This window comes from Nycticebus coucang, chromosome 24, assembly GCF_027406575.1.
Source record: "Nycticebus coucang isolate mNycCou1 chromosome 24, mNycCou1.pri, whole genome shotgun sequence".
Classification (NCBI taxonomy): domain Eukaryota; kingdom Metazoa; phylum Chordata; class Mammalia; order Primates; family Lorisidae; genus Nycticebus; species Nycticebus coucang.
In genome coordinates this window covers 19,873,844-19,888,079 of record NC_069803.1, presented here as the reverse complement: position 1 = coordinate 19,888,079, position 14,236 = coordinate 19,873,844, and the positions used below count along the sequence as shown (strand labels likewise).

The window sequence follows — 14,236 nt, the reverse complement described above, 5'->3', positions numbered from 1 at the left end:
CTGGGGCAGCCCCAGAGGAACTACACAGGGTCACTCTCTATAAAAATCCAGCAACAATAGAGTGATCCCGCTGGGGTCTAATCTTGGAGAGACACCTCCCCAACTCTGAGGATGACCAGAGGCAACAGTGAAAAACAATCATGAGGCAAAATCAACAGAAAAACTCTGGCAATATGAATAATCAGAGTAGATCAACTCTCCCAAGGATCAATAGGGCAGGCACAGCACAAGATCCCATCCACAAACAAATAGCTGAGATGTCAGAAATCAAATTCAGAATCTGGATAGCAAATAAGATCAAATTAGAATTCCAAGCAGTAACCCAAAAGATATCTCAAGAATTCAATGAATTCAAAGACCAAATGACCAAAGATTTTGACACATTGAGACAAGAAGTTGCAGCCCTCAAAGATCTGAGAAACACAGTAGAATCCCTCAGTAACAGAATGGAGCAAGCAGAATAAAGGATTTCTGACATTGAGACAAAGCTTTCGAAAGCTCCCAAACTCTCAAAGAGAAAGAGAAATGGAGGACAAAAACAGATCACTCTCTCAGAGAGCTCTGGGATAATTTGAAGAAAACCAACATTTGTCTTATAGGGATCCCTGAAAGCGACAAAGTGGCTTCACAAGGCACAGAGTCTCTTCTCCATGAGATTATGAAGGAGAACTTTCCAGACATGTGAAGAGATTCTGAAATTCAGATCACAGACAGTTTCAGAACTCCAGCATGACTCAATCCAAATAAGACATCCCCCAGACACATCATAATCAATTTCACTAAAGTTAATGTGAAGGAGAAAATTCTGAAAGCAGCCAGACGAAAGAAAACCATCACCACAAGGGCAAGAATATTAGAATAACTGCAGATCTCTCTGCTGAAACCTTTCAAGCCAGAAGTGGATGGTCATTGACTTTTAATCTCCTAAAACAAAATAACTTTCAACCCAGGATCCTGTACCCAGCTAAACTGAGTTTCATTTATGACGGAGAAATTAAATACTTCAATGACATTCACATGTTGAAGAAATTTGCCATAACTAAACCAGCTAGCCAGGATATTCTCAGACCTATCCTCCATAAAGACCAGCATAATAGATGAATCTTGAACACATTATGTTAAATAAGACATCTATAAAAGGCCATATTTTATGATTCCATTTATATGAAATGTCCTGAGTAGACAGATTCATATAAATAAAATCTGAAATAGTGGTTGCCGGGTAATCCCTAATGAGGATAGTAGGAGAGATTTAGGAACGTGACTGCTATTAGGTTTGTGATTTATTTTAAGGAGGGCAAACAAAAATATTCTGAATTTAGTTAATGGTGATGGCAACACAATTTTATCAATGTACTATGTCACTGAAGTATCTACTTCCAAATTGTCAATGTTACATGTATTATATTTTAATAAAGTTGATATTTTAAAAACATAATGAGTTGACACTTTTCTATTATATACAAATACAAGCACACTCATTTTTAAGAGATTTCATTTTTCTCTTTAGTCTGCTTTTGCATTTATGTTAATAACACATACTTAATTTAAAAACACATAATATTATGAGTATATGAGTTTTCTGGATCACATATCAAAAATATTTTTGGTGATTTTCTAATAATTAAATTAGGTCTTCCTGTAATATTGTGAAAAGCAAAGAATTGGAAACTACCTGACTTGGAAAAGAATTTATTAGCTAGTCATTATTTGTTCATCTTCTGAAATCCTTGGATCATATCCAGAAAGGCCTTTCTAATTCATTTCATAATGACTATTGATTATACTTGTTACTTTTTACCGTGAAGCATCTTGTTTGACCTGATACACTTGAAAAGGATTAGAAAAATTAAGTTATCATCTTTTTCAATGTGCTACTGCAAAACAATGTTTTTCATAAATGTTTCTGTGCTTTAATAAATTTCTATTAAAACTTTGAAACTTCAGATATAATTTATTTAATTTAGAGGAATATTGATTATTCCTAACTTATTTCAAATAAGTTAGTTGGCAAACCAAGTTCTGATTGTCAAACCATTTCTCTAGTCTTTTATATAAACCGTGTGCCCTCTTTGCTGATGAAGAGACAAAAAAAGGTTTTTGTACTTTGACTATAAATATTTATATAGCTTGGGTGGGATAGACTATTTCAGTTTGTAAAACTTAAGGGCAGCTATAAAAGCGGAGATGAGACATGATTAATCCGAAGACCCATACATAAAGCTGCATTCTCAAGCAGATCTAGGCTTTCGAACTTGACATTCTGTATACATATTTCCTTAAATCTACCCATAGCCCTGCATCCCTGAAGTCTTTATCTGCAGGAGTGTGCTTTCTCATTTTAATATTGTTATTCTACATACTCTTGATCTTTTATGAATGAATAAAGTGACCTTGACCAGCAGTCCTTTGTAAGAATGTTGTTACAGGTGTGTTATGGTGCTGTATACCCCATCTTCACTTGGAGCACATTTTGCCAGAGATGCCTGTCTACTTGTGTTCTCCATCCCTGTCCTACCCTCAGGGCAGGTGTATTTTGGTGTCCGTACTGAATCTCAGAATCCTTCACAAATGATAGCTTTTACTAGTTGATTGGAGCTGGAATAGGAGATGATGATAGAAATTTTACTAGTATTCTTAGCATTTATGTCTCTCTTTTTTTTTTTTGGTAGTTTAGATTTTCTGATTACATTTTGTTCATGAATATGATTTCCTTTGGCTAAACTTTATTATCCTTAAACCACTTTGGAAGCATATGCTAGGAGACACATCTCTATGTGGCTCTTTCACTTTCCTGTACATTTTGTGAACAGAGGCTTTGGTTGACTGTGTTCTTGTCTGTTCAAGGTTATTTCTATATATAGTGAGCAACTTTGGAAGATACAGGAACTTTGGAGTGGCGGTCAGGTTTGTTTATCACCTTGGAAGATAAAGCTGGTGTCTCCCTCTGGAGCAAAGGGTGCCTATGAGCAAGATTTCAGTCTCTGAAGCTCAGGGTTTCTCTCCTGTAATACCACCCAGGCATGTGCAAGTGGCATCTGGCCCCCCTATTCAAGTTGCTGTGTGAGAATTGGGGCTCAGGGAACTGGAGCGAGATATTGCTGATATTCTGGCTACTGCTGTTATTTTGAGTAATAAATACCTGTGCCTCTCACCCAGGAGTCTTATTTCCTCTGCCATCATCTGTCAGATTGTGACAGGCTAACTCGTTAGCTTGAAAGTAGAGTAAATCTCAGATCTGCCACGTATCTTGACAGTGTGTAGGAAATACAAATAAACACATAAACAACCTCTGAATTCAACTCAGAAATGTCAGTTTTTAATTCATGCTTTTTTATTACAAACCGTATCATGTATTATTTACATAAATGTAGCATAGATTTTTCATGTTTTTTCCTATGTGAGAATAAATGCTTGACATAATTTTGCTATTTATATTTAATGAGAATTTTAAAAGCATAATATGCCATCTGCTTTTTACTCATTAAAATTGTATCTGTATATGTACATATGTTCATATATGTGCATCTAGTTATGTTTGCAGAAACAGATTCTCACTCTGCTTAATGCCATATTTAAGAATTATCTTAATTTTGTATGTCATTGTGATGTACTGTTTGCTCCTGTTCTGTTCCAGAATATTGGGAAGAAGATGACCTGCCAAGAGTTCATTGCAAATCTCCAAGGAGTAAATGGGGGTGTTACTTTCTCCAAGGACCTGCTGAAAGTAAGTCTTGAATTGTTGGTTTTTAATGCAGGCATATGTTGATATTCACTGCTTACCTCTTAAATCCAAAATAGGCTAAGGATCACTTAAGTGTTTTGCTTTTTTGCTTTTGGTCTTGGTTATGTTTCTGTTGAGCCTTATCCCTTGATGCCTCATACTGCAAAGTACCCTTAAATTAATAATTCTTTCTTTTTTTTTTTTATTGTTGGGGATTCATTGAGGGTACAATAAGCCAGGTTACACTGATTGCATTTGTTAGGTAAAGTCCCTCTTGCAATCATGTCTTGCCCCCAGAAGGTGTGGCACACACCAAGGCCCCGCCCCCCCTCCCGCCTTCCCTCTCTCTGCTTTTCCTTCCCCCCTCATAACCTTAATTGTCATTAATTGTCCTCATATCAAAATTGAGTACATAGGATTCATGCTTCTCCATTCTTGTGATGCTTTACTAAGAATAATGTCTTCCACGTCCATCCAGGTTAATACGAAGGATGTAAAGTCTCCATAATTTTTAATAGCTGAATAGTATTCCATGGTGTACATATACCACAGCTTGTTAATCCATTCCTGGGTTGGTGGGCATTTAGGCTGTTTCCACATTTTGGTGATTGTAAATTGAGCTGTAATAAACAGTCTAGTACAAGTGTCCTTATGATAAAAGGATTTTTTCCCTTCTGGGTAGATGCCCAGTAATGGGATTGCAGGATCAAATGGGAGGTCTAGCTTGAGTGCTTTGAGGTTTCTCCATACTTCCTTCCAGAAAGGTTGTACTAGCTTGCAGTCCCACCAGCAGTGTAAAAGTGTTCCCTTCTCTCCACATCCACGCCAGCATCTGTGGTTTTGAGATTCTGTGATGTGGGCCATTTTCACTGGGGTTAGATGGTATCTCAGGGTGGTTTTGATTTGCATTTTTCTAATATATAGGGATGATGAACATTTTTTCATATGTTTGTTAGCCATTCATCTGTCTTCCTTAGAGAAGGTTCTATTCATGTCTCTTGCCCATTGATATATGGGATTGTTGGCTTTTTCATGTGGATTAATTTGAGTTCTCTATAGATCCTAGTTATCAAGCTTTTGTCTGATTGAAAATATGCAAATATCCTTTCCCATTGTGTAGGTTGTCTCTTTGCTTTGGTTGTTGTCTCCTTGGCTGTACAGAAGCTTTTCAGTTTAATGCAGTCCCATTTGTTTATTTTTGTTGTTGTTGCAATTGCCATGGCAGTCTTCTTCATGAAGTCTTCCCCCAGGCCAATATCTTCCAGTGTTTTTCCTATGCTTTCTTTGAGGATTTTTATTGTTTCATGCCTTAAATTTAAGTCCTTTATCCATCTTGAATCAATTTTTGTGAGTGAGGAAAGGTGTGGGTCCAGTTTCAGTCTTTTACATGTAGATATCCAGTTCTCCCAACACCGTTTATTGAATAGGGAGTCTTTCCCCCAAGGTATGTTCTTGTTTGGTTTATCGAAGATTAGGTGGTTGTAAGATGTTGGTTTCATTTCTTGGTTTTCAATTCAATTCCAAGTGTCTGTGTCTCTGTTTTTGTGCCAGTACCATGCTGTCTTGACCACTATGGCTTTTGTAGTACAGACTAAAATCTGGTATGCTGATGTGCACAGCTTTATTTTTATTACTGAGAACTGACTAAGCTATACGGGGTTTTTTCTGGTTCCATACAAAATGCAGAATCATTTTTTTCCTAAGGGTCTACAGTAACACCGAGATAATAAACATTTGGAATGGTTAGTGATACAAATAGTCAGTGGGCAGTTTGTTGTTGGATTTATTTTTAAATAGACTGTCAGAACTGGAGAAAAGTGACAAAGGCATTATCCACCATGGAAACAAAAAAGCATTTGCAGTTTACAATGGAAAGAGTTCTGACTGTGTTGAGTCTGTAGTCACAGAGCCACTCAAGTTGTCTCTGGGAGTAGATTAAATCAAATTCTGGGTAATTGCAGAATACCTGTATTAGTTGCATTGAGTTTTATTATTGGTAACAATCAGCATGTTTTTCCCCATGTACAGATTGTTCTGAAGGAGTCAACAAAATCAGCTTTGAAATTCATATATTTTATAGCGCTATAAATGAGATGTGCATTTTATCAAATACAAAATAATGATAATGATTAATGAATATTTTTGAAGTTGTAAGGTAGGGTATGTACTTTGAGAACATGATTTTTATGGGTTTCAATTAGAATTAGATTCTTGCCTTTTTAAAACTTGGTATACATATAGTTTTCTTTTGGAATCCGTTTCTTTGAGTGAATTTGCTAAGAAATGTGACACTTTTGAATCATGCTGTATGGAAATGTACCAATTGAAAGATAAGTTCTTTATTATGTTTCATTTAACTTTTAAACTGTATGGAGTTCTGCCAGATTTGGGAAGACGTGTACACTATGGAAAATGAAAGAGGCATTAAGATATATTATTATCACATTTTTAGTCTTACTGACTTTATTTGCAGCTCATTAAAAAAAATTATGGAAAAAGCAGAAAGCAAGCTGTAATTTACTATGTAAAGGAGTCATATTTTTAGGTTGTTTCCTTGTAGAGCAAACGCTGCCATTTCTGAAGCTATAATTCCAAATGAGAATGGAAGATAAAAAGGTGCAGGATTATGGCTTGATAAATATGTGATGTATATTCCATTGAAGCTGTGCAGCGTTAGCAAGTCTTTTTTCAGCCGACATGTGCACAGAAAGTCATGGTGTCTCTCCAAGAGAGAATTTGTGAGGCTTTTATCACTTACATCAGAAAAGAAAATTGAAGGGAGAATTTTCATAGTGAAGCTCTTCACTTTTAGTGGTGGGTTTACCATAACCTGTGTGATGGTAGGTAAATTAGAGCATGTTTGAGGGAGCTGTCTCAATGCAAGTGTAGCTAATGTGCAGTCCGGGCTGCCCTTCACCTTGGGTAAACACATGTTCTTTGACTTACTCTGCTGAGACTTTGCCTGATGATTTGTTGCAGTTGTACAGTAGAGATCATGTTCCTAATCCTTGGGGGGAAATACGTATTATTTTTTATTTACTGTGGGAAGATGACAGTGAAACAACATTGAAAATGACAGAGGTACTTAGCATGGAAATTGTTCAGTAAAATATTGATTCCCTTTCTACCAAAGCCCAGCTACTCAGGCACCCAAAAGGAGAGTTTACCATTTCAATAGGAATGGTTTTTGTTGCAAATTTCAACAACAAAAAAAAAGGCTTTCTTTAAATTGAACCATTCTTGTTTCATTCACTGTTCTGTGTGCTGCTCCTTTCCCCTTTCCTTCCCCCCTTCCTCTTTTCCTTTCTCCCTGTGTTTCTTTCTTTCTGTTCTTTGCTCTTTGCCTTTTTTTTTTCTTTTTATCTCTTTCTGTTTCTCTTATGATAGCTGTCTCCAAATTCCTTGCTGAAATAAATTATTGGATGGAATATCTATTATTTTCGAATATTGGGGAAATATAATTATATATGCCCCACAGATGTTAGTACATACACACAACTACAAAAAGTTTGGTGCCATCTTATAGGTTTCTGAGTAACCCCTTCCTCTCTCTCTCCACTTACAAAAATTATAGATGTGTGTGACATTCCCTTTATTTCATGAGATAGAAGGAAAGATTATTACCTTTATTAGTTTTCTTCATTGAAATAGAAGCTGCTAAGATTCAATATCAAAAAATGCTCAGTTACCCTGAAATGAGGCTTTCATTGTTGCATATTGACCTTATTACTTTTAAATTAATCTGGATCAAAAGTAACTTTCAGACTTATGTATGTTCTGATTTCTTTGGCTCAGAAGTAATTTTGGACTTATTTCTGTTGGTCAGTGTGGTTGTATAGTTGGGCACATTTATTAAAGGTTCACTGTGTGTTCAGCAGATGTTGTGGGACTTGGAGAAGATGCTCATAACAAATAAACACCTGTGCTCAGAGGTGACAAGCTACTGACAAACATAGAGGGTTCTTCCTCCCTTAAAATTGACAGTTACTCCATATTACACTAAAGGAATAAAGTGAATCCTGCTTTTTCTCAATAGAGCTGGTTAAGCAAAAATAGACCTTAACATATTTAAATGTATGAGAAATGAGAAACTTGTTTCAGGCCTTTATTTCAAAGAATTTAATTAATATTCTGTCTCTAATTTGCCTTGGCTGAGAGTCTCAGTGGTGTTGAACCTTTGTTTTTCCTCCCCTGCATATTGGAAGAAGAAGAATTGTCTTGGGCCACATATTAAATACACAAATACTAACTAGTTAGCAAAAAAAAGGTCCATGCATGGTTTTCATGATATCTGACATCACAGATAAACAAAGTGTCCTCACAAAATCGGCATGTGGCCCGTGGGCTGCAGGTTGGACACCCCTGGCTTAGACTATATTGAAATGGTAGAGGATTCGTGGAACCCTTTTTTACAGTTTGTAGTTCCACCCCAATTTCTGTTGCTCACTCATATAACCTCAACAGGTATTTTAATACTTTGGAAAATAAAAATTTGTTTTCTCACAGGTTGCTTAGGTATAAGATATAGATATCTATAATACAAAGTAAAGTAAATTTGATACCAAAAGACAATCAATGGTAAAATATTGTTGGGGTTCTTCCAAGTAGAAGGCTGGGAGACGGTGATAATTGAGAGGGGGTTTTGAAATATAAGATTTATTTTTTATTTAGGTTATTTCCTTCGATCTCCTATTCATCTTCTACCCATAAACATTCTTAATACATAAACCTCCTTACTGTGTCACCAAAGCAGGGTAATAATCACTTAAAATATCCCATACTATCTGGTACATTTCACATACATACAAATAAAGACAAAGTTTGGTATCATCTTAAAAGTTTCTGAATTAGGCGGTGCCTGTGGCTCAGTGAGTAGGGTGCCGGCCCCATATGCCGAGGGTGGCGGGTTCAAACCCAGCCCCGGCCAAACTGCAACAAAAAAATAGCCGGGCATTGTGGCGGGCACCTGTAGTCCCAGCTGCTTGGGAGGCTGAGGCAAGAGAATCGCGTAAGCCCAAGAGTTAGAGGTTGCTGTGAGCCGTGTGATGCCACGGCACTCTACCAAGGGCGGTACAGTGAGACTCTGTCTCTACAAAAAAAAAGTTTCTGAATTAACTAAAGACTGTTCTCGTGTCTTTACAAGGTCTGCACATTCCTATTATTGGATATAGTTTGTCTTCAAGCATCATCAGAGATTGTGTAGAAAAGGAGAAAGGAGAGGTTCCATTCTGGGTCCTGATAGATTTAGTAAAACATTCCTAGCATTCTCTGATAAGTATTAAAGCTATTAAGGACATGAATAGAGAGGTGAGAATGTACAGTCTCAACTGCAGGATGAACTTTTTGAGAGATGATGATTGAGATTATGGACAGGAGAGGGGAGGAGACAAGATGGCTGACTGAAGCCAGCTTTCCACAGAGGTGCCCGTCCAGAAGGAGAGTTAAAGGACAAAAATTCAGCAAGTAACCTGGTGGATTTGAGCTGCACTAAGAGAGAAGGTTGTAGAATGCACGTCAACCACGCTGAGGCAAGCTGCGACCACAAGGATACAAACAAAAGGTACAAAATCCATCACCAAGCGGATGGGAGTCCCCACCCCCATGAGAACGGCTCAGAGTGCCCGACAAACAACAGGTCAGAGTTCAAAGGTCCTCCCACTACACTCCATGGGAGAGACCCTCTAAAAACTGGACCTACCTCCCCTACTAGGGTGCCACGGCATCCTCCTGCCAGGCATAAAACTGTATAAACTGTATATAGTCTCTACCTGGAATTCTGAGTTCCCAGCACTCCTCTTCACTCACACCGGGGTCTGGAGGCCAGTCCCGGTCAGTCGGCGGAGAGGGGACTGCACCGGAGTGGCAGTTCCCTGAGACACAGTGCAACAGCCATCTTTTGGTGACAGTACGGCCAGGCATAAAACTGTGTAAAGCTCTGTGTGTTCTCTGCCAGCAACCCCAGGCTCCCAGCGCTCCCCGCGCTCCCCTCTGCTCTCACTCCAAGGTCTGGTGGCCTTTCCCCCAGGGGTCCAGACTCTTGGGTGATTGCTCGAGGGGTGTAGACGGTGCTGGTCTGCAGCAGGTCGGTGCAGACTCTGGGTTACGGGAGCAGAGAGAGGACGGTTGGCCGGAGGCGAGCTGCACCGGAGCACCCGTTGCCTGAGCCATAAAGCAGCAGCCCTCTTTTGCTAGCAATACGGCTCACTACTGAATATTCTGAAGCCACAATCCCTGTCTCCGTGGGCAACCAGAGACTCTGAGTTTGCCTGAGGCAACTCCAACTTGCAAACCAGGGAAACTCCCAGGGCGGGGCTGACCCAGAGGTCCGCTTTACTAAACCTAAGACGCACTGGCCCTCAGGGGATCGCCAGCCTATAGACAATACAAGAGCAAAGACAAGCTGATTTGGAGCTCAATTCAGTTTCTCTTCTGCAGGGGAACCGCAGAGTTGTTCTGTTCTGTTCTGTCAGTAACATTAATCAGGGGCGAGACTGGACCTGAGTCAAAACCCCTCAACCTTCGTTAAGCGCCCGAGGTTGTCAGGCCTCACCTCCTCCTCCTGGAGAGAGGCAGAGCGCAGCGGCCTGGCAGACTTCCTTGTGATTCAGGCAGGTGCAAACTCCTGGAGTACCGATTCACTACAGGCAACTGGGTCAGCCAACTGCAGGGCTATCAGTGACTGGATGTGAAGTGGTGCAAGGTGGAGAAGCAGGCAGCAACCTTCCCAGACTGATTTATTGGCTGGGTAGCTTCTCCTGACTCCACGCAGCACTGGAGCAAGCCACACCAGAGTAGTCACCAGACCCCTGTGATCCAGTTCCCAGAGACCTCTTAAACTCTCTCACCCGAGTCAGGTGCAGACTGAGACAGTTGATTTGGACCTTTTTGAACTGAACCAATCACCTGAGGACAAATCAGGTGGTGTCCTGGGTGCACGGTGGTAGGAAGGTTTGATTTTTCTTTTCCAATTGTTTGCCAGAGGGGGGCGGGGTGACTTAATTGCTGATATTTCTCCACAGCTGAGACTTCAATCCAAAGTATCTGTTTCACTATGGTGGAACAGAAACCAGCTGAAAACAAGACAGAACCACTTAGCCCCATCACACCAGACAGGGCCCCAGTTTCTCAGGCCACAACACTGTACAGGCCCTTGACAAAGCCCCAGGGGAAAAAATCAGAGGGAGTAAAACAACCATGGAGCGGAATCAGCAGAAAAACTCTGGTAACATGAATAACCAGAATAGATCTTTCCCCCCCAAGGAAAGATATGGCAGATGCAATTGAAGATCCCATTCATAAACAACTGGCTGAGATGTCAGACATCGAATTCAGAATTTGGATTGCAGACAAGATTAACAAAGTGGAATTAGGAATTCGAGGAGAAATTCAAAAGTTGTCTCAAGAATTTAACGAATTTCAAGACAAAACCACCAAAGACTTAGACACACTGAAGCAAGAATTTGCAGCCCTCAAAGATATGAAAAATACAGTAGAATCCCTCAGCAACAGAATGCAGCAAGCAGAAGAAAGGATTTCTGACATCGAAGATAAAGCCTTTGAATGCTCCCAAACTCTCAAAGAGGAAGAGAAATGGAGAGCAAAAACGGATCATTCTCTCAGAGAGCTCTGGGATAATTTGAAGAAGGCAAATATCTGAATCATAGGAGTTCCAGAAACAGATGAAGTGGCCTCGCTGGGCACAGAGGCCCTTCTGCATGAAATTATGAAAGAGAATTTTCCAGACATGCCTAGAGATTCTGAAATTCAGATAGTGGACAGCTTCAGAACCCCAGCACGACTCAACCCCAATAAGACATCCCCCAGGCATATCATAATTAACTTCACTAAAGTTAATATGAAGGAGAAAATCCTCAAAGCTGCCAGGAGAAAGAAAACCATTACTTTCAAAGGGAAGATATTAGAATGACTGCAGATCTCTCTGCTGAAACTTTTCAAGCCAGAAGAGGGTGGTCACCAACTTTTAATCTCCTAAAGCAAAATAACTTTCAACCCCGGATCTTGTATCCAGCTAAACTGAGTTTCATTTATGATGGAGAAATTAAATACTTTAATGACATTCATATGTTGAAGAAATTTGCCATAACAAAACCAGCTCTTCAGGATATTCTCAGACCTATCCTCCATAATGACCAACCCAATCCTATACCACAAAAGTAAACTCACTCAGAAACTTCAGATCAAACTCCAATTTCCACACTGGCAAAAGGATTAAAAATGCCCACTGGACTTTTGAAAAACTCGATACCCAAAACTTCACCAGACTTATCAATATTCTCCATTAATGTGAATGGCTTAAACTGTCCTCTAAAGAGGCATAGGTTAGCTGATTGGATACAAAAACTCAGGCCAGATATCTGTTGCATACAAGAGTCACATCTTAACTTAAAAGACAAATACAGACTCAGGGTGAAAGGATGGTCGTCCATATTTCACGCAAATGGTAATCAGAAAAAAGCAGGTGTTGCAATTTTATTTGCAGATACAATAGGCTTTAAACCAACAAAAGTAAGGAAGGACAAGAATGGTCACTTCATATTTGTTAAGGGTAATACTCAATATGATGAGATCTCAATTATTAATATCTATGCACCCAACCAGAATGCACCTCAATTTATAAGAGAAACTCTAACAGACATGAACAACTTGATTTCCTCCAGCTCCATAATCGTCGGAGATTTCAACACTCCTTTGGCAGTGTTGGATCGATCCTCCAACAAGAAGCTGAGCAAAGAAATCTTAGATTTAAACCTAACCATCCAACATTTGGATTTAGCAGACATCTACAGAACATGTCATCCCAACAAAACTGAATACACATACTTCTCATCAGCCCATGGAACTTACTCCAAAATCGATCACGTCTTAGGTCACAAGTCTAACCTCAGTAAATTTAAAGGAATAGAAAGTATTCCATGCATCTTCTCGGACCACCATGGAATAAAACTTGAGCTGAGTAACAACAGGAATCTGCATACTCATACAAAAACATGGAAGTTAAATAACCTTATGCTGAATGATAGCTGGGTCAGAGATGAGATTAAGAAAGAAATTGCCAATTTTTTGGAACAAAACAACAGTGAAGACACGAACTATTAGAACCTCTGGGACGCCACAAAGGCAGTCCGAAGAGGGAAATTTATAGCACTGCAAGCCTTCCTCAAGAGAACGGAAAGAGAGGAAGTTAACAACTTAATGGGACATCTCAAGAAACTGGAAAAGGAAGAACATTCTAACCCCAAACCCAGTAGAAGAAAAGAAATAACCAAAACTAAAGCAGAATTAAATGAAATTGAAAACAAAAGAATAATACAACAGATCAATACATCAAAAAGCTGGTTTTTCAAAAAGGTCAATAAAATAGATAAACCTTTGGCCAACCTAATCAGGAAAAAAAGAGTAAAATCTCTAATCTCATCAATCAGAAACAACAAAGACGAAATAACAACAGACTCCTCAGTAATCAAAAAAATCCTTAATATTACAAGAAACTTTATTCTCAGAAATATGAAAATCTGAAAGAAATTGACCAATACTTGGAAGCACGTCACCTTCCAAGACTTAGCCAGAATCAAGTGGAAATGTTGAACAGGCCCATATCAAGTTCGGAAATAACATCAACCATACAAAACCTCCCTAAAAGGAAAAGCCCGGGACCAGATGGTTTCATGTCTGAATTCTACCAAACCTTTAAAGAGGAATTAGTACCTATATTACTCAACCTGTTCCAAAATGTAGAAAAAGAAGGAAGACTACCCAACACGTTCTATGAAGCAAACATCACCCTGATCCCCAAACCAGGAAAAGACCCAACAAGAAAAGAAAATTATAGACCGATATCACTGATGAATATAGATGCAAAAATATTCAACAAGATCCTAACAAACAGAATCCAGCAACACATCAAACAAATTATACATCATGACCAAGTCGGTTTTATCCCAGGATCTTAAGGCTGGTTCAGTATACGTAAATCTATAAATGTAATCCAGCACATAAACAAATTAAAAAACAAAGACCATATGATTCTCTCAATCGATGCAGAAAAAGCTTTTGACAATATCCAGCATCCCTTCATGATCAGAACACTTAAAAAAATTGGTATAGAAGGGACAATTTTTAAACTGATAGAGGCCATCTATAGCAAACCCACAGCCAATATCATATTGAATGGAGTTAAACTGGAATCATCTCCACTCAGATCAGGAACCAGACAAGGCTGCCCTTTGTCTCCATTGCTTTTTAACATTGTAATGGAAGTTTTAGCCACTGCAATTAGGGAAGAAAAGGCGATCAAGGGTATCCATATAGGGTCAGAAGAGATCAAACTTTCGCTCTTCACGGATGATATGATAGTATATCTGGAAAACACTAGGGACTCTACTACAAAACTTTTAGAAGTGATCAAGGAATACAGCAGCGTCTCAGGTTACAAAATGAACATTCATAAATCGGTAGCCTTTATATATACCAACAATAGTCAAGTTGAAAAAA

At 39.0% G+C, this 14,236-nt stretch overlaps 1 protein-coding gene across 6 annotated transcripts in view; it reads left to right on the top strand.

Moving 5' to 3' along the window:
- PSD3 (pleckstrin and Sec7 domain containing 3) overlaps positions 1-14,236 on the top strand; it is a 559,602-nt gene that overhangs the window by 339,062 nt on the left and 206,304 nt on the right. For all 6 annotated transcript variants that reach the window (XM_053578222.1, XM_053578223.1, XM_053578226.1 and 3 more), the window contains one exon: positions 3,638-3,727. In XM_053578222.1, coding sequence (XP_053434197.1) covers positions 3,638-3,727 — 90 coding nt within the window. The remainder of the gene's footprint in view (positions 1-3,637; positions 3,728-14,236) is intronic.